At 47.1% G+C, this 26,996-nt stretch overlaps 1 protein-coding gene across 1 annotated transcript in view; it reads left to right on the forward strand.

Annotated features, from left to right (window-relative positions):
* Positions 1-4,276: 4,276 nt before the first annotated feature.
* Positions 4,277-26,996, forward strand: part of SCTR (secretin receptor) — a 56,393-nt gene continuing 33,673 nt past the window's right edge. Inside the window, exons 1-3 of the mRNA XM_054723495.1 lie at positions 4,277-4,297; positions 4,574-4,694; positions 25,684-25,791. Coding sequence (XP_054579470.1) covers positions 4,277-4,297; positions 4,574-4,694; positions 25,684-25,791 — 250 coding nt within the window. The remainder of the gene's footprint in view (positions 4,298-4,573; positions 4,695-25,683; positions 25,792-26,996) is intronic.

Below are 26,996 nucleotides of genomic sequence, written 5' to 3' on the forward strand. Positions count from 1 at the left end.
CTTTTTTTATGGCTGAGTCATATTCATATAACATCTTTATCCAATTGTCTACTGATGGGCACTTAGGTTGCTTGCATATCTTGGCTATATAATCCTATACAATAAAGAGGTAATTTGCAAATTGACCATCACTCCAATACACAAGATGGCCGCCCCCATGTGGTCAAAGATGGTCGCCCCATGTGGACACAAGATGGCTGCCACAAGATGGCCAGCAGGGGAGGGCAGTTGTGGGTGATCAGGCCATCAGGGGAGGGCAGTTGGGAGGGACCAGGCCTGCAAGGGAGGGCAGTTGGAGGCTATCAGTACTGCAGGGGAGGGCAGTTGTGGGGAACCAGGCCATCAGGGGAGGGCAGTTAGGGGTAACCAGGCCTGCAGTGGAGGGCAGTTGAGGGTGACCAGGCCTGCAGGGGAGGACAGTTGAGGGGGACCCAGGCCTGCAGGGGAGAGCAGTTGGGGGCGACTGCAGGGTGCAGGGGAGGGCAGTTGGAGAGGGTGCAGGCTGGGCTGAGAATACACACCCCCTCCTCCTGTGCATGAATTTTGTGCACCGGGTCTCTAGTTGTAAATAATGCTGCAATAAACATAGGAGTGCATATATCCTTTTGAAACAGTGTTTTGGATTTATTCAGATAAATATCCAGAAGTGGAATTGCTGGGTCATAAGGTAGTTCTATTTTTAATTTTTTGAGGAACAATGGCTGCACCAATTTGCAAGCTCACCAACAAGGCATGAGCATTCCCTTTACTCCAAATCCTCACAAACACTTGTTGTTTGTTGATTTATTGATGATAGCCATTCTGACAGGTGTGAGGTTTTAATTCTCATTGTGTTTTTAATTTGCATTTCTCTGATGATTTGTCTCATCTGTATGTCTCTCTTTAGAGAAATATCTATTCAGGTCTTTTGCCCATTTTTAAATAAGTTTGTTTGGGGGTATTAAAATGTATTAGTTCTTTATAAATTTTGTATTTTAACTCTTTATCAGGTGTATCATTGGTGAATATCTTCTCCCAGTTAGTAGGTTCTCTTTGCATTTTGTTGATGGTTTCCTTTGCTGTGCAAAACCTTTTCAGTTTGATGTAGTCCCATTTGTTTATTTTCTCTTTTGTTTCCCTTGCCCAAGGAGATATATCAGAAAAAATGTTACTATGAGAGATGTCTGAGATTTGACTGCCTATGTTTATTTTTTTTCTAGGAGTTTTATGGTTTCCAGTCTTACATTTAAATCTTTAATCTGTTTGAGTTTATTTTTGTATATAGTGTAAGAAGGTAGTCTAGTTTCATTTTTTTGCATGTATTTGTCCAATTTTCCCAACACTATTTATTGAATAGACTGTCTTTACTCTATTGTATGTTCTTGCCTCCTTTGCATTGACCATATTAATTGACCATATAGGTGTGGGTTCATTTCTGAGCTCTCTAATCTATGTCTTTTTATACCAGTACCATGCTGTTTTGATGACTGCAGCCTTGTAATATAGTTTGATAACAGATAGTGTGGTACCTCCAATTTTGTTCTTTCTCAATATTGCTGTGGCTGTTTGGGGTCTTTTGTGGTTCCATATAAATTTTAGGATTATTTGAGTTCTGTGAAACATACCATTGATATCTTGATAGGAATTGCACTTAATCTATAGATTGCTTTGGGTAGTATAGACATTTTATTGATGTTAATTTTTCCTATCACGAGCCCAATATAAGCTTTTATTTATTTATTTATTTATTTATTTATTTATTTTCTTCAATTTCTTTCTTTAATGTCTTAAAATTTTCTGAGTATGCATCTTTTACCTCCTTGGTTAAATTTAATCTTAGGTATTTTATTTTTTTATACAATTGTAAATAGGATTGCTTTTTAAATTTCTCTTTCTGATAGTTTGTTATTGGTGTGTAAAAATGGAACCAATTTTAGATTATTACTTTTGTATTCTGCTACTTTACTGAACTCATCAGTTTTAATAGGTTTTTGGTAGAGTCTTTAGGCTTTTTTCTATATAGTATCATATCATCTGCAAATAATGACAATTTTTCTTCTTCCTTTACAATTTAGATGCTCTTTATTTCTTTTTCTTGTCTGATTGCTGTGGCTAGGACTTTTAATATTATTCTATATAATAATAGAGGAATATGCAAATTGTCCATTACTCTGTAATGTCACGACCGATTGCAGGAGGCTGTCTGCGATGCATGGTGGGGCCTTGCTCTGGAGACAGGGCGTTAGCGGGGAGGTGCCCAGAGGAGGCTGGACCATCCCGTGGTGGGGAGGGTGGGGGTGAGAGCCCATAGTGCCCCCCTCACCAGTCCTTCGCCACCCACCTCTCTCACTCAGAGCACCCCGCCACCCACCTGCCAGGGGAAGGAGCACATCGCAGCAGGCGGGAGGCTTCCATGCTCTCCTCCGGAGCCATGACAGGTGGAGCCGCCACATTGCTCCGGAGAGAGGGCGGAATCGGGGAGGCGCCCGGAGAAGGCGGGACAGCCCGAGGCAACTCGAGGGACTGAGGGCGGGACATGAAGCAGCCAGAGAAGGCCAGAGGGGTCGGGAGCTGGGCCAGGTGCACTGGAGCTCTGCGTGGAGAGGTTTGGGTGTCAAGGCAGGGTGGGGCCACACGATTTCACACACTGGGCTCCTAGTGTTTAATAAAAGTGGTGAAAGTGAATATTCTTGTCTTGTTCCTGATCTTAAGGGAAACACTTTTAGCTCTTCACCATTAAATATGGTGTCATATATGGCCTTTATTATGTTGAAATATGTTCTCTCTATTTCCACTTTGCTGAGAGTTTTATAGGGTTTTGTTTTGTTTTGAGAATTGAATAAGCCAATGTATGTGAAAGGAATCTGTAATATTATAATTGTACTAGAGGCCTGGTGCACAAAATTCGTGCACAGAGGGGGGGGGTTGTCCCTCAGCCTAGCCTGTACCCTCTCCAATCTGGGACCCCTCGAGGGATGTCCAACTATGGGTAGTTGGACATCCCTCTCACAATCCAGGACTGCTGGCTCCCAACTGCTTGCCTGCCTGCCTTCCTGATTGCCCCTAACCACTTCTGCCTGCCAGCCTGATCACCCCCTAACCACTCCGTTGCCAGCCTGTTTGCCCCCAACTTCCCTCCTCTGCCGGCCTGGTCACCCCTAACTGCCCTCTCCTGCAGGGTTGATCACCTCCCAACTGCCCTCCCTTGCAAGCCTGGTACCTCTCAACTGCCCTTCCTTGCAGGCCTGGTCCTTCTCAACTGCCCTCCCTTGCAGGCTGGGTGCCTCCCAACTGCCCTCTCCTGCTGGCCATCTTGTGGTGGCCATCTTGTGTCCACATGGGGGCAGGATCTTTGACCACATGGGGGCAGCTATATTGTGTGTTGCAGTGATGACCAATCTGCATATTACTCTTTTATTAGATAGGATAGAGGCCTGGTACAAGGGTGGGAGCCAGCTGGTTTGCCCTGAAGGGTGTCCCTGATCAGGGTGGGGTTCCTTTGGAGCATGCGGCGGCCTGAGTGAGGGGCCCGTGGTGGTTTGCAGGCTGGCCATGCCCCCTGGTAACCCAAGTGGAGGCCCTGGTATCTGGAATTTATTCTCCTTCTACAATTAAGACTTTCTAGCCTGGAGCAGAGCCAAGCCTGGGGCTCCCTCTGCGGCTGGCAGCCATTTCTGTTGGGGTTATAATTGAAACTTTGTAGCCTTAAGCGGGTGAGCCGGGCCAGGGTGTGCAGAAAGCTTTGCTTCCCCTGTTGCTGGGCAACCCTGGCCTGCTCTCTCAAGCTTCATTCTGCTGCCATTTCTGTTTGAATTTGTTTACCATCTATAATTGAAACTTTGTAGCTTGAGTGGAGGCTTAGGCCTGGCAAGGGCAGGCGGAAAGCTTGGCTTCCTCTGTTACCTAGGAAACCTTGCTCTCTGTGGCTGTAGCCATCTTGGTTGGGTTAATTTGCATACCTGCTCTGATTGGATGGTGGGCGTGGCTTGTGGGCATGGCTTGTGGGTGTGTCTGAGGTATGGTCAATTTGCATATTTGTCTATTATTAGGTAGGATACTCCGTAAAAAGTAAAGAGGGAATTTGATTTGGCTATCTGTTTAGGTGTTTGTTCATTCATTCACATATTTTTTAAGTCTTAGGTACAAATGAAAGAATGAAGCCTTGCTTTGAAAATTCACTCTAGGAAGAGCTAGGAAGCCAGGACTGTGTGACAATTTTTCCTCCGTCCTCCTGTTCAACTCCTCCCTGCAGTCAGCTTTCAAAACCTGAAAAATAAACACAGTTGGAGTGAAAGGCATGAAGTCCTACAGAATAATAGTGAGGTGCCCAGAGAGCAAATAGCTTGTTGGGCTGGAAGCCTTTATAAATTTAAGGGCAAGATTTGCAGCGGACAAGCTGCAAATTGCTGTTCTGAACTCCTTCCTAGAAGTGATTGCCTGTACCTCACTATGGACTAGGAGCTTCCTGTGGGCAGGGCTTTGTCTCCCTGAATTTGAATCCCATTGTCTAGCACCATTCTTGCTCATAGTAAGTCCTTATGGGGTAGAACCAACTTAGCTGCAATGATGAGCATTCTTGGTTTTGGATTTGCAGGTTGGAGCCCTCCCCAGACTGTGCGATGTGCTGCGGGTGCTGTGGGAGGAGCGGGACAAGTGCCTGCAAGAACTCTCTGGAGAGAGGACAGGAGACCGTGGCACGGAGCCGCCAGCCCCAGGTGCGTAGCCCACCTTAGTCCACTCCTGACATGGATCATGTCCGGTCCCACTGTGTCAGGGGAAGTGGTCCTCTGGACCAGGATGGGGATATAGGGGCAGAGCCAGCTGTATTAATTCAGGTAATCAGCTCATGATCCGTGTATGTACACCCAAAAAGCCAGATTATCACCATTCTTTCTTTCTCTGGGCTTGTGCACATAGCCAAGGTTTTTGTACCATTAACTTTTGCATGATAACTTCACCAAGTTTGGTAAGAATTCCTTGTCAAGGCAGTGTACCTCTCGTCCATTCTCTCACCTCCAACGCTAGTTTGATGAGTGAGGCAGTCAGAATGGCAGGGTGGGGTTAGAAAAACCTGGGGTCTCTGGTGTGCGACCATGGACAAATTATTTAACCATTTGGGCCACAGATTCCTGATCTATAAAGTGGTTGTCTACTTCAGAATTATAATGATACATGAGAGAAAATATGTTAAATATTATCAATTTAAATATTAATTCTTATTACTAATCAAGACTTTAAATATCATTAATTTGATATTTAAATGTTAATTTTATTTCTAGTCCCTTCCTTAACATATCTTCTTTGCTTTCCCTCATCTAAGGGCAAGGAAGGGTTGCATTAAGAAAACAATCCATTTTATTCAAATAAAAACTTGTACACATGTGTTCATAGTAACACTAGTTATAATAGCCTAGAGATAGAAATAGTCCAAGTGTCTGTCAGCTGATGAATGATAAACAAAATGCGTGGATGTCCAATGGAATATTATTGGGTCTTAAAAAGGAATACTATGGCATGGATGAATATTAAAACATGTTAAGTAAAGAAGCAAGTTATAAAAGATCATGTATTATATGTTTCTATTTATATGATATGTCAACTTTAGGCAAATCTTTAGAGACAGAAATCAAACTTACATTTAAATATTTAATCCATTTTAAGCTTATTCTTGTGTATGATGTAAGTTGGTGATCTAGTTCCATTTTTTTGCATGTACCTGTCTAATTTTCCCAACACCATTTATTGAAGAGATTGTCTTTATTCCATTGTTTGCCCTGCCTCCTTTGTCAAATATTAATCGACCATAAAGGTGTCAGTTTATTTCTGGGCTCTCTGTTCTGTTCCATTGATTTATATGCCTGCTCTTGTGTCAATAGCAGGCTGTTTTGATTACGGTGGCTTTGTAGTATAGTTTGATATCTGGTATTGTGATTTCTCCAACTGTGTTCTTCTTTCTTAAGATTGTTGAGGCTATTTGGGGTCTTTTTTTATTCCATATAATATTTTTTTCTAGATCTGTGAGATATGCCATTGGTATTTTGATAGGAATTGCACTGAATCTATAGATTGATTTGGGTAGTATGGACATTTTAATGATGTTAATTCTTCCAATCCATGAACACAGTATATATCTCCACATATTTGTATCATCCTCAGTTTCTTTCCTCAATATCCTATAATTTTCCAAGTACAGGTCTTTAACCTCCTTGGTTAAATTTATTCCTAGGTACTTTATTCTTTGTTGTTGCAATACTAAATGGGATTATTTTCTTAATTTCTCTTTCTGATAGTTCATTATTGGTGTATAAAAATACCACCGATTTCTGAATATTAATTTTTTATCCTGGTACTATGCCAAATTCATTTATTAGACCTAGGGATTTTTAGGAGTTTGTATGTACAATATTATGTTATCTGTGAATAATGAGTTTCCTTCCTCCTTTCTAATTTGGATGCCTTTTATCTCTTCTTTTTGTCTGATTGCTATGGTTAGTACTTCCAGTACTATGTTGAATAAGAGTGGTAAAAGAGGACATTCCTGTCTTGTTCCTGATCTTAAGGGGAAATGCTTTTAGATTTTTCCCATTGAGTATGATGTTGGCTGTGGGTTTGTCATATATGGACTTTATTATGTTGAGGTATGATCCCTCTATCCCCACATTGCTGAGAGTTTTTATCATAAACTACGGGCCCAGTGCATGAATTCGCGCACCTTGAAAGGAACTGTGGGCCGCGAGGCTGTGGTGGGCACAGGGGTGAGTCTCAGCCCATCCTCCATGCCCCCTCCCAGCCCCTTCCACTGTAGCCCCCAGTTCCCTGTCTGCTGGCAGCCCCCCTCCCACTGCCGCTCCCATGTGCTGATGGCACCAACCCTGCTCACACTGGCTGATGGTGAGGAGCGATTGGGCCAGTGCCAGCAGCAGGTGTGAGTGGGGCCAGTGCCGTCAGCAGGATGTGAGCAGTGACTGCTGCCCCGATCAGTCACCACTCGCACCCGCTGATGGCACTGAGTGATTGGGACCAGTGCTGGGCAATGGCAACAGGTGTGAGCTGTGGCTCAGGCACAGGCTGCGGGTGCCAGCAGGGCCGATGCTGGCAGTGGGTGTGAGCAGCGGCTCCAGTGCTGGCAGCGGGTGCAAGTGGGGCCGTTGGTGGCAGCGGGTGCAAGAGGCAGCTGCTGGCCCCTATCGCCCCTCAGGAGCAGGGGGAGGTGGGGAAGTCCTGAGGGATGATTGGGGCCAGCAGAGGGTGCGAGCGGGGCCAGCACCAGCAGCAGGTAAGAGCACCAGGTAGGACCATGGCACAGGAGCAAAGAATTTTCAGTAACCACCAGAGGCTCGCTCTGATGACAGGGACTGGTGCCCTGCCTTGGTCTGGAGCCCCCACTTACCTGCTCCACCATCCCGTCATGGTTAACTATGTTCTGCTTGCACCTCCTGTTGGTCAGCGCACATTGTAGCAACCGATTGTTTGGTTGTTCTGCCATTCGGTCTATGCCATTTGCATTCAGTCTATGCCATTTGCATATTAAGGTTTTATATATATAGACTAGAGGGCTGGTGCATGAAAATTCATGCACTGGAGGGGGTCTCTAAGCCTGGCCTGCCCCCCTCACAGTCTGGGAGCCCTCAGTGACAGGAGGTGACTCAGTGATCAGGCGAAGGTGATGCCCCATCACACCTCTGCTGCTGCCACTGCAGGCAGCGCAAGCCTCAGCCATCCCTGGTTACCTGAGCCTTGGGTGGCCCTGGGCGGCTGGGCAGCTGCCATCTGAGGCTTGCCTGCACCTCGGGCTAGCCCTGGGCGGCGGCGGGGGGGGGGCTGAGAGGACTGTTGGACTCCAGAGGCAGGTGTGCAGAGCAGTTGGGCCTGCCTGGGAGCAGAACCAGCCTTGCCACATGCCTGCCGCCTCAGCAGGGCTGAGGGGACTGGACGCTGCCATCTTGTGGCTGTGGGCGCCGTCATCTGTGAGGGCTGGGCAGTCAATTAGCATATTCCCTCCTTATTGGCTCTGCGCACTGCCATCTTTGAGGGCGGGGCAGTCAATTAGTATATGCCCTCCTTATTGGCTGTGGGCACCTCCATCTTTGTGATGGCGTGAGGGTCAATTAGCATATTCCCTCTTTTTTAGATAGGATGGGGTTTATTACATGCTTTTTTTTCATTTATTGACAAAATCATGTGATTTTTAATTTTTTATTTTGTTTATGTGATGTATCATGCTTATTGATTTACAAATATTGTACCAACCTTGCATTTCTAGAATAAATTCCACTTGATTATGTTGTATGATCTTTTTAATGTATTGCTGGATCTGCTTTGCTAATATTTTGTTGAAGATTTTAGCATCTATGTTCATTAGGGATGTTGGCCTAAACTTTTCTTTCTTTGTAGTGTCTTTATTTGGTTTGGGAATTGGGATAATGCTGGCCTTGTAAAAAGAGCTTAGAATTCTTCCCTCCTCTTGAATTTTTTGGAATAGTTTGAGAAGGATAGGTGTTAGTATTTCTTTGAATGTTTGGTAAAATTAACCCATGAAGCCATCTGGTCCAGGACTTTTGTTTGCTGGAAATTTTTGACTAGTCCTTGGATTTCAATTCTCTTGGGTATATACCAAGAAATAAAATTGCTGGAATCATATCATAATTCTGTTTTTAAATTTTTAAGGAACCACCATACTTTTTCCACAGTGGCTGCACCATTTTACATTTTCACCAACAGCGCACAAAGGTTCTAATGTCTCCAGATCTTCACCAACACCTGTTATTTTCTGTTTGTTTGTTTTTTATAGTAGTCATCTTAATGGGTGTGTGACATAGTATCTCATTGTGGTTTTGATCTGAATTTCCCTAATGATTAGTGATGTTGAACATTTTTTATGTGCTGCTGGCCATTTGCATATCTTCTTTAAATAAATGTCTATTCAAGTCCTTTGCCCATTTTTAATAAGGTCTTTTAGTTTTTTTGTTGAGTTGTAGGAGTTCTTTATATATTCTGGATATTAGCCCCTTGTAAAATATATGATTCACAAATCATTTCTCATATTGTGTAGATGGCCTTTTTACTATGTTGAGTGTGTCCTTTGATTCACAGGAGTTTTTAAGTTTGACATAGTCCAATGTATCTGTTTTTACTTCCATTGTCTGTTCTTTTGGTGGTGTCATATCCAAGAAAGCATTGCCACATCCAAGCTTATTAAGATTTCCCCCTATGTTTTCTTTTAAGAATTTTGTAGTTTTAGCTATTATAGGTTCTTGGTCCATTTTGAGTTAATTTTTGTATATGGTGTAAGGTAAGAGTCCAACTTCATTCTTTTGCAAGTGGATATCTAGTTTTTCCAGCACCATTTATTGAAAGACTATACTTTTCCATTGAATAGTCTTGGCAAATCTGTCAAAATTCATTTGACCATACATGAGGGTCTATTTCTTGGCCTTCTTTTCTATTCCATAGGTCTTCATGTCTCCCTTCATGCCAATACCACACTATTTTGAATACTGTGGCTTTAGTAAGTTTTGAAATCAGGAAATGTGAGATTCCAACTTTGTTATTTTTTTCAAGATTGTTTTGGCTATTAGGTCCCTTGAAATTCCATAAAAATTTTAGGGTGGATTTTTCTATTTCTGTAAATAATATTAAATAAATAGTAAATGAATAAATATTAAATAAAATATTTCTATCATTGGGATTTTGATAGAGATTGCTAAATCTATCAATCACTTTGAGTAGTATTGACATATCTAGCAATATTCAGTCATCAAATCCAAAAGCCCAGATGTCTTTACATTTATTGCATCTTCTTTAATTTCTTTCAGCAACATTTTATAATATTCACATGGGTTAGTTTATTCCTAAGTATTTTATTCTTTTGGAAACTATTATAAGTTGGATTTATTGCATTTTTAAAATGTTGTTTCACACTACTTTATCTAGGGGGTTCTGTTCTCACTCCTCAATAGACTTTATGTATTCCCCATGCTTCTTCACATATTTGTTCATCTGGTTCTGAAAAGTTATTCAGTGTCATTTTGATCAGCCAACCATCTTCATAACAAGATTTATTGACAAGCCTGAGATTTTCTGCATGAGCTTCATTAATCTCAGTTACTTCTGATAAAGGAGAATGGAGTTCACTAGCAGCTTTTACACTTTCCAAAGCACCAAACTCATCTTGTTTGTTCAATTATGTTCCAATTTCAGGCAGACTTCAGTAAACAACATTTCCCAAAGCTTCCTGTGCAAAAATTGCTGTTCCACTGTTCCAGTACTATTTTCTGTTGCTATCCATTTATGTTTCTCTGTGAATTTACCCACCTATAGCAGACTGGGGCCAGTGGACAGCATCCAGATGGTGCTCGCCCTCAGGCCCCAGGGCTGGTGGGCAGGAGCAGAGGGCGCTGCCTAGGCGGTGTGCAGGCTGCAGGCCACAACCTGCACACTCCACACTGCTTGCAGCACTTTGTTTGCTGGAGTGTGGGGGTCACTGCACAACTCCTTGGCCACCCAGCCATTGGGGGTGGAGGTGAGTTGGTTCCTTGAATCTGTTTTTTAATTTCCTTTTCAGGTTGTTTCTCATTAGTGTATAGAAATGCAACTGATTTTTGTATGTTGATTTGGTATATATCCTGCAACTTTGCTGAATCCATGTATTAGTTCTAACAATTGCTTTTGTAAAATATTTACATATTCTACATATAAGATCATGTCATCTGCAAACAGAGGTAATTTTACTTCTTTCCTTCCAATTCAGATGCCTTTTATTTCTTCTTCTTGCCTAATTGCTATAGCTAGTACTTCCAGTACTTCCAGAATACAAGTGCCCAAAGCAGGCATTCTTGTCTTGTTCCTGATCTTACAGGAAAAACTTTCAGTCTTTTACCATTGAGTATGATGTTTGTTCTGGGCTTTTCATATGTGGCCTATATTGTGTTGAGATAGTTTTCTTCTATTCTTAGCTTCAGTTTTGCTTTTGCTTTTTATCATGAAAAGGTATTGAATCTTGTCAAATGCTTTCTCTGCATCAACTGAGATGATCATGTAGCTTTTGTCTTTCATTCTGTTAATATGGCATACTAGAAGTCCAGTGCGCGAAATCACGCAGCCCCGCCCACCTGCGCCGGTCTTTGGTCGTTACAGCATTAGGGCCACTGGGTTTTTATAATATAGACTAGAGGCCCATTGCAGGAAGATTCCTGCAAGAATAGGGCTTCCTCGGGCCTATTACTGCAAGAATAGGGCTTCCTGTGGCCTGAGTGAAGCAGAGAAGAGAGTGAAGCCTGCCTCAGTGGGCTTCCCTCCTGCCACCGCCGCCACCCTGCGCTTTCCCTCCCGCCACCGCTGCCCCACTTTCTGCTTTCCCTCCCTCTTCCTTCTAAACTCTCTTCAGTCTTCGTGCCTGCATATGCAAATTAACCACCATCTTTGTTGGATTGATTTGCATACTCGCTCTGATTGGCTGGTGGGTGTAGCAGAGTGATGGTCAATTTGCATGTTTCTCTTTTATTAGTGTAGATTACACTGAATGATTTTCATATGCTGAATCACTCTTACATTGCAGGAATACTTTCTAATTCAATTCAGTTTTCTAGTATTTTGTTGAGGATTTTTTGTATCGGTGTTTATCAGTGTTATCTGTCTGTCATTTGCTTGTAGAGTCTGTGTGGCTTTGGTATGGAGTAATGCTGGTCTCATAGAGTGATTCTAAGAGTGTTTTCTCCTTTTTAGTTTTTTGGAAGAGTTTGAGGAGGATTAGTGCTGCTAATTCTTCTTTAAATGTTTGGTAGAGTTCATCAGTGAAGTTATCTGGGCTTTTCTTTGTTGGAAGATTTTTTATGTTGTTACAGATTCAACTTCCTTACTGATTAGTAGTCTGCTCAAATTTTCTATTTGCTCATGCTTCCATCTTGGTAAATTGTGTGTTTCTAGGAATTTATCCACTTCGTCTAGGTTGTCCAATTTGTTAGTATATAGGCCACACATATCTTTTTGCAATACTCTTCTCTCCAAGTCATGACCTTTGTTCTTTAAATTCTCAAGCTGTTGGCTGCCCAGTTTCTCATTGTCCACCATGGCCAGTCTGATGACTCTTTCCTTGGCTCCAACAATAGCACTGTGCCAACACTTCTAAGAACTTGGTCACTATGCTCACTGTGCGGCTGATTCCTTCCTCTTTTCACCTGCCTCTGCAGAGCCTTGTACTCTACCTGCTGTCTTGCTTCAGCAGCTCAGGTGAAGACTACTGCCTGACTGGAATGTGTTGTGGGCTGAAAGGGAGAAAGAGCTCTGATCTGTTATGTGAATTTTACTTCCATTTTTAAAAAGAAAGAAAGAGGAAGAGGAGGGGAGAGAAGGGGTTCAGCCCTTTATATTATACAGACTGTGTGATCTTGAATAAGTTGCTTGATGTCTCTGGACCTCATCTATTTTATGGGGTTAGTGTGAAATTAAAAACATTCATTCAAAAAAATATTTAGTGCTTACTCTTATGAGGTAAGTATGGTGAGAATAAAGGATACAATGGCGAGAAAAAAGGAACATAGACTAAGCACTTACCATTTAGGAATGCATTTACTGCCTATGACAGATTAGCTTTATCAAACAGGAGCTGATTTTTTTGCACTTTAAAAAAATCCAGAAGTGGTACAAAATTCCAGGATGTCATTAGATTCCAGATTCCTTCTGTCCTTCTGCTTAATGTGTGGTATTTGCCTAATGGCAGATGATGGCTGCTATACCTCCAGAGAGGAGAGGAGAGCACCTGTTTTTTCTGACAGGAAGAAGAAGAAAGTACAAGAAGGAAGGGTGAGATATACTGGAAGCCAAACTTTACAAAAGCTCTCCAGGTGACTTTTGTTTACACTTCATCAGCCAGAACTGGACTGCATGGCCACCTCTATGCAACCGAGGCTGAAGACTGACATTGTTAGCTGTGCATGTGGCCACCTTGAACGAGGTCTTGTTCTTTTAGTGAGAAAGGAGAATGGGCAATGGACCATCTCTGCCTCAGCCATTGTAACTCTGGTGAGGTAAACATTGGAACACAGCCTGGGCATGTGAGCTCAAAAGGCAGCAGGACCACAGCACAGAGGGCCTCATTGAACATGTAGAGGACTTTTATCCTGATCCTAAGAGCAATGGAAAGACCTGGCAAGTCTTAAAGGGGAGTGATGTGGAAGGTGCATTGGAGGACAGGAGTAAAATCAGAGAGACCCACTGTGAGTTCTGCACAATATATAATGGTCACTGGGGCTAGAAAGACTGTATTCCTTTGAATTACCCAGAAGCAGACCCTGAGAGAAGGATTCAAATATGAGTAACTTGGTTTCCAGCCATGATAGCAGCATAGGTAAACACTATACTCACCTCCTTCCACAACCACATCAGAATTATAACTAAACTACAAAAAAACCGTCATGCAGAACCCCCTGAAGTCTAGCTGAACAGAAATGCTGAAAGTAAGGATCTATAGAAAAAAACATGTTAAGACTGGTCAGAGGGTGGAGATGCAGAACGGGCTGGTCCCATACACATGTGTGGTGGATAAAAATTTGGAGGGATATCTCAGTTTTGAAGGTCCCCCTGAGGAGCCAGGGTCCCAGTCCCACAACAGATTCCCCAGCCCAGGGTTCCAGTGCTGGGAAGAGAAGTTCCCATAACTTCTGGCTGTAAAAAACAGCAGGAATTGTAGCTGAGTGAGGTAGAAGGCTACTAGAGTCCCAGACATTCCTCTTAAAGGGCCCACACATGGCTTCTTGGATTCACTCTCTCTGAGTTCCAGTGCTGGGGCAGCAACTCAAAGGTGCCAGAGATATACCAGGAGGCACTGAAGTGTCTGGCATGAGGGTACGAGCTGAGGGGCAGCTTTATCCCAGATGGCAGAGGCCATTGTTCCTTTGCTGAACCCACACCCTGCAGTATAGGCAGCTGCCATATCTGAGTCTCCATCAACCTGGCTAACACTATTCACCCCACACTGGAGATTCCCTGAGACCCTGCCCCACCTAACTTGTAGGCCCACCCAGGCCACTTCCAGTGACTTTTCTTTATAAATGGCCTGTCTTGGCTCATGCTGCAGATTTTCCTAAAATCTCTGAAAAGTTCACAAACTCTAAACAAGCAGCATCTGGCCTTGGCGTGCCCTCTACCTCTTGCTAAGTGGCCTCGAGCCTGACACTAGCAGCAGCCAGCCTCAATTCACAGCGTAGCTTTTCTCAGGCACCTCCAAGCCCAGCACAAGTGGCAAATATCTGCAGATCACTTTGTAGCTCAGACTGAGTGGCCCTGAGCAGTTGATGTCTTGGCATGCAGCTCCCACAAGAAGCAACATATCTGGTGGCCAGCTTTAGAGCACCACCCAACCACCTCCACAAACCACACACCCAAAGGACAAACTTGGCAGCCACCAGAGTCTTGATAAAGAGAATTCTGCTCTGTAGGGTCAGCCTCTGCACAACAGCTATAGTCACGACCAGTTCTCATAACCAATCAGCCTGAGGGTCAATCCCTCGCATTGAAGTGCCAACAGCAATCAAGGCTGAACTACAACAGGAGAGCACACACTACCCAAACAAAGGAACATACCTGGAGCACCTAGTTCAGGGAGAACACTTAGCCCCATAGGACACCTACTCAGAAGACCACTCTACCAAGACCTGGCAATATAGCAGTTCTACCTAATACATAGAAACAAACAGAGAAGGCCATAATAAGGAGACAAAGAAATATGTCCCCAATGAAAGAACAGAATAAAACTCCAGAAAAAGAACAAAACAAAGTGGAGACCGCAATCTACCAGATGCAGAGTTCAAAACACTTAATAGTTATAAGAATACTCAATGGTCTTAGTGAGAACTTCAACAGAGAGATAGGAAACATAAAAATGGAGATAGAAAACATAAAGAGGGGTCAGAAATGAATATAATAACTGAAATGAAGAATACATTAGAGGAAATTTATTGAGTAGTAGATTAAATGAAGCAAAGGACTGAATCAGCGATTTGGAAGATAAGAAAGCACCCAAACAGAGCAGCAAAAATAGGAAATAATTTTTTTAAATGAGGATAGTTTAAGGGACCTCTGGGAAAACATCTAGTGTACCAATATTTGTATCATAGGGGTACCAGAAGGAGAAGAGAAAGAACAAGGAATTGAAAACTTATTTGAAAAAATAATAACAGAGAACTTCCCTAACTTGTAGAAGGAAATAGACATACAAGTTCAGGAAGTGCAGAGAGTCCCAAACAATATGACCCAAAGGAGGCCCACACCAAGACACATAATAATTAAAATGCCAGAGGTTAAAGATTAAGAGAGAATCTTAAAAGCAGCAAGAGAAAGAGATACCTACAAGGGAGCTCCCATAAGACTGTCAGCTGATTTCTCAACAGACCAAAAGGGAGTGGCAAGAAATATTCAGTGATGGAAAGCAAGGACCTACAGCTAAGATTCCTCTACCTAGCAAGACTATCATTCAGAATCAAAGGACAGATAAAGAGCTTCCCAGACAAGAAAAAGCTAAAGGAGTTCATCACCATCAAACCAATATTACATGAAATGTTAAAGGGACTTCTTGAAGAAGAAGAAGAAGAAGAAGAAGAAGAAGAAGAAGAAGAAGAAGAAGAAGGATAAAAAACATAAATAATAATTTGGCAATGACTACATATCTAGCAACAATTATTTTAAATGTAAATGAATTAAAAGCTCCAACAAAAGACATGGGGTGGCTGAATGGATAAGAAAATAAGACCGATACATATGCTGTCTATAAGAGACTCAATTCAGATTGAAAGACACACACAGACTGAAAGTAATGGGATGGAAAAAATATATTTCATGAAAATGGAAACAAACAAAAAAGCTGAGGTAGCAATACTTATACCAGACAAAATAGACTTTAAAACAAAGGCTATAACAAGAGACAGAAAAAGATCTAGCAACTTCACTTCTGGGTATTTTATCGAAGAAACCCAAAACACTAAGTAAAAAAGACATATACATCCATATATTCATTGCAGCATTATTTACAGTAACTAAGATATGCAAGTAACCCAAGTGTCCATCAATAGATGAATGGATAAAGAAGTGGTGATATATACAATGGAATATGATTTAACAATAAAAAAGAATGAAATTGTGCCATCTGCAATACCATGGAAGGACCTAGAGGGTATTGTGCTAAGTGAAATAAGTCAGACAGAAAGACAGATGCCCGATGATTTCACGTATATGTGGAATCTAAAAAACAAAATAAACAAACAAACAAAACAGAAACAAACTTATAGATACAGAGAACATTTTGATGGTTGCCAGATGCGAGAGCGGTTGGGGAATGGGTGAAAAAGGTGAAAGAATTAAGAAGTACAAGTTGAGCCCTAGCTAGTTTGGCTCAGTAGATAGAGCATTGGCCTGTGGACTGAAGGTTCCTGGGTTTGATTCCAGTCAAGGCCACATGCCTGGGTTGCAGGTTTGATCCCCAGTAGTGGGCATGCAGGAGGCAGCCAATCAATGATTCTCTCTCATCATTGATGTTCCTCTCTCTCTCCCTCTTCCTTCCTCTCTGAAATCAATAAAATATATTTTAGAAAAAGAAGTACAAGTTGATAGTTACAAATCAGATAGGGAATATAATCAGTAATATTGTAATAACTATGTATGGTGTCAGATGGGCACTAGATTTATTGGGGGATCACTTCATAAGGTGTAGAAATGTCTAATCACTATGATATACACCTGAAACTAATATACTATTGTATGTCAACTGTAATTGAAAAAAAAAAAAGGGAAAAAATATGCAAGTGGCATTTGGCAGGTGATTCCTGGAAAGCCCAATAGGGAGTGGGGAATGGAGACAGAGAAGGAAAGGAGGTTAGAATTTGCTTTATCACTGTGGGCAATGAGAACTTAATCCCCCTGGGGCATTTTAGGAGCCAGCACAGAACACACACCTGGGAGAGGCGAAGGAGCTGGCCTATTTGTCCACCAGCTCCCCATCAGTCAGAGCCTGGGGCTGCTTCTGGGGAGGGAACATTAATAGTAAGTAATTCCCTTGCACTCCCAGCCTACTGTGCTTAGAGGCAAAGTGGGTTCCAATGGTTGGAGAAAACCCTCAGTCAAAGGGATTTCCAGGCCAGCATTTGAAAGTGAGGTTGGCCTGTGCAAAAAAAAGTCAAGACCAAGGAGACATGGGGCAGGATTGGCTCCTGGGGAACGTGGGGGAGAGGAATGGGCACATGTAAGGGCTGTTTAGGGGGTAACACTGACAGGATGTGGTAATAAATTGGCTCTGGGTGGTGGTGAGGTGGGAGAGAGTGGGTCCAGGATGACCCACAAGTGTTCGACCTCAGCAACTGGAGGAAGAGGTAAAGGAAGACCAGGTATTTAGGAGCGAAGAGATGAAGGTTATGAGTTGAGTTTTAGATGTGTGGAATCAAGATTTCAGAGCAGGTCAGGGTTGGAGACTTTTCATACAGGAGGCAATGGGGCTGTGGTTGCATGAGGTGAAGGGGTGAGAGGGGAAAGAGGAAGCGCCCAGGAGCGGTTCTCAGGATCCCCAGCACTCATAGTGAGTAGCAGCCAGAGGCAGGAGGAAAATCAGGGTGTTGTGGGCAGCAGGGGCCAAGCAGTTTGGGTGTTGCAGTGGGCTTTAGCCACTTCACTCATCCGCTGCCTGAGAGACAGGAGCAGGCTGACTTCCTCCCATAGTTTCAGCCTTCCCTTCCTCTCTACTGGCTGTGCAAGCTGCCTGTGGGGAGCAGGACCACGGCCTTATGGTGCTCACTGGGCACCACTGAGCCAGAGCCTCCTGGTCTCCCGAAAAAGGCCAGCCGTGGGTGCAGCAAAGTTGGTAGCTGCCTCTGTCTGCATGTCCCCAAGGTGAATGCCTAAAAATGACAGGGCAAGGGGCTTTCATTCAGCCCTGAGAGAATGCCAAGCATTTGGGAGAAATAATGGCAAACTTCAATTCACACTGAGAAGTAATGTTATGTTTAAACTAGAGGCCCAGTGCACAGATTCGTGCACATTGAAAGGAAATTAATTAGAAGAAATATTTTAGAGGCTGGGGAGGCACTGTGGGAGGTTGGCTCCAGGGCATGTTTGGTCTGTCTTGTGCCCAGTCCCGATCGACCAGACCCCAGCAGCAAGCTAACCTACCAGTCAGAGCTAACCTACCCTGGTGGTCAGTGCACGTCATAGCGACTGGTCGGACAAGTGGTTGGATACTTAGCATATTAGGCTTTTATTATATAAGATTAGCATGTGAGGTGTTTAAAATGTCCCAGTGCTCTCCAGTGGTTCCATGATGAAGTCCAGCTCCTTGGCCTCCAGACCAGCCCAGGCTTCCAGACTAAACATTTCCACTTGGCTCAACCAAAATGCTTTTAATTTCCTGACTGTGTCACTTTCTCTCATGCCTCTGGTCCTTTGCACATGCTGATCCTTCTGCTACAACACCATTCTCTCTTCTTCACTCTGCCAACCACTCTCCCTTGTAGACTCCACCAGTAATGGGTGCCTGGAGCTCCACTGGCTTAGCTGGCTGCCCTGACTCCTGTAGGACCCCATTTCTCTCCTGGCGCTCTGCATGTAGAGGTTTGCTGGACTGTTCCTGCCTCAGCCAGGAAGGAACCGTGCCACTCTCCTCTTCTTCCCCAGTGCATGGCCCAGGGCCTGCAAGACCAAGTACTCGTTGTGTTTGTTGACTGACTGACTGAGTGAAGAGTGAATGCATATTCTTGACTGGGAGCAGGGAAAGAGGAGAGAAAAGAGAGAGCTGGCCCCAAGGAGAGAGTGAAGGCGGAGCAGAGCATTTGAGGGTGCAGGGTTCCCACAGAGGATGTGGGTGGCCCCCAACTTGCTGAACTTGTCACAAACTAGCTGAAGTGAGCTGTGCAGCCCGTGTCACCCCTGGACGGCGCTCTCCGGAGCATGACCAGGGAGCAGAAAGGCGAGCGCTTTGTTCTCCCAGGGCCTCCCGTGAAGAGCATGGATTGGCTCTGCTGACCCCACTCAGGCCCCAAGTGACCCCTTGGGCAGGGCCTCCTGCTCGGCCTTCTGGGTTCCCCATGTTCCTGTTGGGCTCCCCCAGTGCAAAGGGAGATTTGCTCCCATGCCCACGGAGCAGGTCTGGGCTGCTAGGCCACCAGAGTCTGCGTCTGGTGAACTGAGCCAGGGCCAAGCGCCAGGCTAGGTCAGCTCTGGCCCAAGCTCAGCTCTGCTGCATCCTCTCGGCCATCGTGGGCGAGAGACTCCACTCCTCTGCCTCTCAACTGGCGCGCTTTAAAATGAGGATAATAATCGTATGACTCGGGAGGCTGTTGAGAACACGTGACGGCACCTCGCTGTAGCAGGAGCCTCTCGGCCGGCCTCTGCCAGCTCCTCGGTGCAGACAGGCTGCCCTCTGCCGTGGACGGGTGGGGTCCATCTGGGCCCCCTTCCACCTGCGCACTCGGCTGTGCCCGGCAGGCTCCTCTCCTGTGGCCCACTTGCCAGTCACCCTGCGGATGCCGACCTCACATTTCTGGTCCTCGGGGAAATTGTAAGCATGTCCGTGCCCAGGTGGACTGGGCTGGGGCAGGCCGGGTGATTTGTTCTCCTGGGGGTCCTCATTGTGCATCCAGGGCTGAGAAACTCATTAGGTATCCCCCTCCCCCGGTTCTGCCTCTAATTTCCTGGGGAGATGTGGATAAGGCCCTGACCGCACCCCTCTCTTCTGGATTTCCCTCTCCTCATGTGAGAAAAGGGCTGTGCTGGGCTAGCAAGGTTTGAGACTGTTTGGCAAGGCTGGGCAGGGGATGGAAGGGTGGCCAGGCTGGCCCCACCCGCCACACGTGGCTCAAGCCACTCGGATGTGCTTTGCATGTTGGCCTTCTGCAATTTCCATCTAGGAAAGTGGTCTTTGCTTTGAAAACCTGGCTCACAAGTCCCCGAGGCAGAGGATGTCCAGGCCCTGGCTGCTGGGAAAGGCTTCAGGCCACTCTGCTGAGAGGTTGGAAGGCAGAGCCAAGCACCCAGCGTGAAGTTTAGAACTGAAGTGGTGGACGAGGGGAAATTCCAAAGACTGAAGGGAGCAGAGCAATGACAAAGGGGCAGAGCCGTGGGGTGGGCAAGCCCATGTGTCCACATCAGAACTGAGCTGGTGGCAGCCCAGCAGCCCCCCGAGGAGCAGGACCCCTGGAGTCCAGGGCCACCGCTGCCCGGCCCATAGGACCTCCATCCTCGCAAGGTCTGCCCGGCACCCATGGTGGAGAGGGCTGGTGGCCTCTTCCTTGGGGCTCGGGGTTAATGGTTAAACTGCCTGGTCCTCTCTGGGGAGGAAGTTAATGTTTGAACACCAGACGAGTCACAGGAAATGCCACTCATGGAACTGTCACCAAGCCCAGCAACTTATCACAAATAAAAAATTAACTCTCCAGCTATTCCGGGTTCCGCCGCCAAGGCCTTCGCGGCATTCTGTGGGAATGTTTCAGGGTCACCCTGCGAGCCGCACGGCCTGCTCTCCCGAGCTATTTATTGCTCTGTTTACAGAAGCTGATGCCCCTCGGAGCTGGCTGGCGGGAGGCCGTTGGCTCCCCCGAGGGAAGAATGTTCCAGAGACGGTGCGGTGGCAGGACAGATGTGGGCTTGGCAGTCAGACAGATCTGGGCGTGTGGATGGCTGTCACGTAGAGGCGTGTGACCTTGAGCAAGTCACCGATCCTCCTTGGGCCTCAGTGTCCTCGCCTTTGAAATGGGGACATGCCCTCCCCTTTGCTTTTTGTCTCGGCCAGCTGGGTTCCACTCCCAAAGATCATGGGCAGGAAGGAATGGCTGGCTATTTTTTTTGGGGGGGAGGCTTTTTCTCTTGAGGTAAAATTCACATAAATTTAGAGTGAGCAATTTAATAGCATTTAGTTAATTGTTAATTAAACCTAGTATGTTTCATTACATTCAATTTTTACATGTGATTAACCAGTGTTTAATTCTTTCATTTTATGAATGTGATTTAAGCAATCTTCATTTATGGTCAAATGACGTTTTCTACTTTGCTTCTTTTAAAAAAGTGAAATATATATATATTGATTTCAGAGAGGAAGGAAGAGGGAGAGAGAGACAGAAACATTAATGATGAGAGAGAATCATTGATCAGCTGCCTCTTGCATGCCCCCTACTGGGGATCGAGCCCACTACCCAAGTGTGTGCCCTGACTGGGAATCAAACCCTGATCTCCTGGTTCATAGGTTGACGCTCAACCACTGTGCCATGCTGGCTGGGCTCTACATTTTTTCTTAAAAAACAAGTATTATTTAGGTTTGAATATCAGTTGTATGCTTGCAAGTATTATTAGGTTGTATGTTTCATTAACTGAGAAGAGGATCTGTTACAATATCCCATTCTGGAGGTCTAACACATTTGTATAATTGTGTCAATATTTCGTATATGTTCTGGTGCAATAGTGCTAAATATATACACAAAGAAAACAATAATGTTGGAGTTAACATTCACAATACCAAGTAGCTACCACCTTAACTAGTTCCAAAACTTTCCATCACCCCAAAATAAAACCCCATACCCGTGAAGTAACCACTCCTTACCCCCCCTCTCCCCTGGCCCTGATAACCATTAAGCCACTTTCTGTCTCTGCATTTGCTGACTCCAGGCATTTCACATAAATGGGATCCTACAGTATTTGACCTTTTGTGTCTGCCTTCTTCCTCTGAGCATACTATTTTTGAGGTTCGTCCACGTTGTAGCATGTTTCAGAATTTCATACGTACTAGCTTTAAATGCACTTTTCTCTAACAAACATTCCCGGGTCCTTTTCTCGATTCTTCTTCTGGCTTTCAGCAGCCAAACCCTTCCCCCTGTCCCGGGACATCCCCTGCCCAGCCCACAGCGTACGTCTCCCATCCTTTCCTTGGCACAGCTGATCTTGGCTCATTCTTCAGAATCAAGTAACTTATGTTTGTATAACATTTTAGACATTTTCTTGTTAACTTCTTAGAACAAGCTGCGCAGTAAGTACCATTATCCCCATTTCACAGAGGAGGAAATTGAGGCTCTGAGAGGCCCAGGAGCACTCAGAGCTGAAACAGGACTCCCAGCCCAAATCTTTTGGCTCTGAATCCTGAGGATTTTCTAGTTTGCAGTCCAGACTGAGACAGCCTTACCCTCCCAAGAAGGGATTGGCTTCAGAAAAAGAAGGGACTGTCCTTACCACTGTCTTTCATTGGTGTGACAGGTATCGTGAGACTGAGAGCTTAGGTCAGCTTAGGTCAGGTGAGGAAGCGTTCTCGGGCTGGAGGAGGAGGCTGTGTGGGGCCGGGAACAGTGTGCAGTTCCTGGGAGGCGAAGGGCTCAGCATACCGTGTTCAGAGCTCGCCTGCCTCACCCGGAGCTGGCCTCCTGGAGGGAGATTCTCGGGCGGCCCCAGAACTCGGCTTCAGCCTCGGGACGGAAGGTCCTTTATCTCATAAAGTGCAGCATCCATTCACCGCCTCAGGCATCTCCCAGCCTCCTAATTCCGTGACCCTTTCAGCCTGATACTTTCAGGGTGGGAAACGCACCCCTTCCAAGGCAGTCCATTCCATGGACTGGCTGTGCTCTAGGTTGAAAGAGAAGCACCCGGCCTCGTGCCGATCCCCCTGTGCTGTGCTTTCCAACGCCTTTGCCACCGGGACTCAGTTTCTCTACTTCCCAGGCCTGTGCTCCCGCATCACAAGGAGGGCAACACTCCCTGGCCTCACTGCCACAGGTCAGCCATCAGCCATCAGCCATCAGCCATCAGCCATTAGCCATCAGCCATCAGCCATCAGCCATTAGCCATTAGCCATTAGCCACGCCCAGGAACCCCCCCCCCCCCCCCCCCCCCGGGGCTGCTTCCTTAATGTGTAGGGACGGGCTGTGGCGCTGAGAAGGACAAGGGGAGACAGGAATCGAGAAACCAGGCTGCGCAGGAGCATCTCCCGAACTGCCCTGCCTCCGGGGGAGAGAAAGGGTGCGTGGATGAAGCGGGGTGCGGAAGGTGCTAGGAGATGGATATGGCAGCTCTAGGCAGGGGATAGCGTTAACACGGAAGGGCAGATCCTGGCCCCACAGCGCTGCGTCACTGCAGCCTGACACATTGCTCCTGACACAGTGCAGGTTCTGGTCAGGCCACCTGAGCTTGTTTATAAATAAACCCAGGACGGCAGGCGGAGCCGCCGGGGCGAACGCAGGGCGGACTTGCAGTGCTCGCGGGTCCCCGGCTGGGGCATCGAGAGACTGGCATTGTTCCAGCCCCTGCCCACGGCCAGCCCTGCCTCTGGGGCCACCTGGTTATCTCAGGACGGTGGCAGGACAGAGGGACCCCGTGTTCTCTGGGCCTGGCCCAGTGCCAGGGGCTTCCCACGTATGAAGGAAACAGTCCTTGTCCATAAACTCCAGTGGGAAAATAGAACTTGCTCCGTTTTCTGTCACTTTAATTCTGGCCCCATTCTCCTGGGATGTCAGGAACCTAAGCCTTGGCGTTTCCGGACCTTCCCTGCAGAGATCCACGCGGCACGTGTCTGGGGGCCCCGAGAGTGGTGGCTGACGGAGCCGGCCCAGGCCCTGCCCCGCGGGGGCTTCTCGGGAGGCGTGGGCTCTGCCCGCTGCCCGGGTGCTGCTCATCTGGACGTGACTCACGCCATCTCGCCTCTCAACGACTCCACCCTGTAGGTGGGCAGGCACCAGGGCACTCTGCCTCTTTCTGGAACCTTCTATGTCCTGCTCATCACTTCCCTTCCCTGTCTCCCCAGTCTGAGGAAAGTCCTGATCCTCTTGTTTCCTCCCAAGCATTTGGATTACACCAGAATTCCCCTTCATCCCCCCTCCCGGCCCTTTGGGGTTGCGGCCAGGAAGACTGTAGGTTTTCCTGTCGCCCTGTAGCCCGTGAACCAGTAATCTGAGGAGGAAGAGAGAGAGAGAAAGGGGAAGAAATACCAGGAGACAAAAAAGGAACAAAGGTTAATGTATTGAAAAATACTGCACTGCACACACAAATCACTTATTCTCACTAAAATCCTGGGGGTATCACTATGCCCATTTTATAGATGAGGAAACTGAGGCTGATAGGGGTCAGGGGCAAGGCCTAGGTAGATTGGGGTCCAAAGCTCACCCTAGCTCCACCACACCACCTGCCTCAAGCCAGTATCCCATGCTGTCCACTCGGGCCCGGGCACTCGGCAGGCACCGCTGCTCTCCCAGATGGCATCTGCGGTCCGATGCTGTCTTTTCTTGTGTCCCCACTTAAACTTCCCCAGCCGTTCATCCCATCCCCTCCAGCCAGGCAGGCAGTGGCGACAGGTGACCATTAGAAATGGCGGAGGGGTGGGAGGCGTGCCCCTCGCCTGCCCTGGGCCCGGGCACTCTCACAGCAGCTGATGTCGGTCTGTTTCAGCCCTGCCTTCCGGAGGACGTGAGCCCTCCGAGTGGCCCTGGTCACAAAGCTCTCCCATCATACTGCCCTCACCCCCAACTCGGGCGTCCAGCTCTGCCACCATGTTCCTACAGCTACCAGGATCCCACAGTGGCCTGAATCCTTCGCATGGTGCCTTCCTTCTAGAGCTCTCGAGGAGACTAGGACAGCACGCCCTCCGGCCCTCCCCCAGCCCAGAGCAGGAGCTGGTGGGGATGGGGCCTGAGACCCTCCCTCACACCCTGGAGCTAAGGCAGTCCCTGCAAGCAGCCGGAGGCGCACAGAGCTCCCTGCTCCCCCCACCTCATCCCCGCGGCCCAGCTGCAGCCGCACCACCTGTGCTGGGATTTCCTTAGTAATTTTCCCTTTAAAACAATTGACTTGCCCCGCATCGTGCGGTACATGAGATCTTAGACTGGCTCATCCTAGTCACCGCAGCTTGGTGGCCTTTGCCCCAGCTCTCCCCATTTCTCCCACCCAGCCCCGGGTCCACCCTGCTACTCTCTGGTCTATGAGTCTGACGTCTTTGGACTCCACAGACGAGTGAGGTCACGTGGTATTTGTCTTTCTGTGTCGGGCCTATTTCATTTAGCGTAATGTCCTCCAGGTTCAGCCATGCTCTCACAAGCGGCTGGATGTCCTTGCTTTTTAAGGCTGAGTAGTATTTTATTGTAATTCTCTTTGTTCGTTCATCCTTCCACGGACAGTTAGGTTGTTTTCCTATCTCGGACATTGTGAACGATGCTGCAGGGAGTACAGGGGCACCGCTATCTCTTTGAGACACGTACTTCCTTTCCTTTGGGTAAATACCCAGGAGTGGAATTGTTGGATCGTATGGTAGTTCCACAGTTAATTTTCGGAGGAGCCTCCATCCTGCTTTCCGCAGTGGCTACCCCAGCTCACATTCCCACCCCCCCGTGCACGAGGGCTCCCTTTTCTCCAAACGACTTTTTACTAACTTAACCTCATCATAAACAGTAGTAGCTATAAAATCACAAATGTGATATGCTAGTTCTATAACTTTTTGATTCATACCTAAAATTCTCTTTAAGAATGTGTAGCTGTTAGAAGTAAAGTGTTCTACCACGTCCCAGCTAACAGTGCCCGCCACACAGGAGGTGCCCCCTGACGCTGGGCACTGGGTCTGTCCCCACAGGGTCCATGACCAGATGGGGGAGCCTAGGCTGGGAGCCCGTGTGGCACATCATGTGCTCAGGACACAGCGATGTGTGCGGAGTTAGCATCCAGGCCTGCTGCCTCCACCCCGTCTAATGCTGCTGCTCTTCTTGGCAGGCTGCGCGGGGCTGTGGGAGAACATGAGCTGCTGGCCCGCCGCTGAGCCCGGACAGACGGTGGAAGTGGAGTGTCCACGATTCCTCTGGATGCTCGCGGGCAGAAACGGTAACCATCAGCCCAAGGGCCGCTGAGAGGCTGTGGGTGGCCTCTGCGCGGGGCCTCAGCCTGGACCCATGAGGCCAAGGAAACTTCTTTGGGGGCAAATAATGAGTGGAATGATGGGGGTGGGGTCCTTGTTAGGGATTGGAAACCTTTCTTGGGGGCGGGGTTAACCCTTAGGGTCCCAAGTAAGGGGGCAGGAGGCAATGCACTGGGGACATGGTGAAGGAGTGTAGGCTGACTTCTCTGTGCCGTGCGCCCAAGCAGGGGCTCCGCTCCTCCCTCCTCTGTTCCTGCCCCTCAGGAACCAGGACCCTTGCTCCAGCACCGTGCCTGGGTCCCAGCCGGGCACAGCCTGGCCTTCCAGCACACTTGCTTCCTGTGCCCCTTCTGCCAGGCCCTGCTGATCAGCTGGCCCCCGGGGGTCTCTTGCCCGAGGAAAGCTACGTTTACAAGGACTTCCTTAATCTCAGGCAGGGCGGCGAGGAGGCTGCTCAGACGGATGCTCAGGGGATAACGCTGGCTACAGCGCCATATGTGCCAGCCTTTAGTCATCACAACCCCCTGCACATCCCAGGCCCTGCCCCCGCCCCCCGCCCCCGCACTTGGCCCATCAAGAGTGATAATAGCAGACAAAGAGGGCTTAGCAGTTTGTATAGCTAGGAGATGGAGAAACCAGGACTCAAACCCAGATTTCTCTGACTTCAAAGCTGGAGCTCTGTTTGAGGCCCTGGTCAAGGTCGGCCTGGGCCCCAGTGGGGGTCACCCTGAGTGGAGGCCTTGGGCCTGTTCACTCAGTGGGCTCATTTAAAGTCTAAAGCCTGGCCCTGCCACCCCTCCCCTCATCCTGGAGGGGCAGGAAAGCTGCCTGATGCGGCCCTTAACAAGAATGAGCTCAAAATGATGATTTAACACTAAAACCCACCAGCCCTCCACAGTCAGGACACTATGACCTCACACACCAAGGCTGCAGTGCGGGGCAGGACTGTACATGCTGCACACCATGGTTCTCTAGTCACACGCACGGGCGCACACACCAAGGCTGTATGCGGGGCAGGGGTGTACATGCTGCACACCGTGATTCTCTAGTGCACACACACATGCGCACACACCGAGACTGCATGCGGGGCGGGGGTGTACATGCTGCACACCGTGATTCTCTAGTGCACACACACATGCGCACACACCGAGACTGCATGCGGGGCGGGGGT

Source organism: Eptesicus fuscus, chromosome 11, assembly GCF_027574615.1.
Source record: "Eptesicus fuscus isolate TK198812 chromosome 11, DD_ASM_mEF_20220401, whole genome shotgun sequence".
Lineage (NCBI taxonomy): Eukaryota > Metazoa > Chordata > Mammalia > Chiroptera > Vespertilionidae > Eptesicus > Eptesicus fuscus.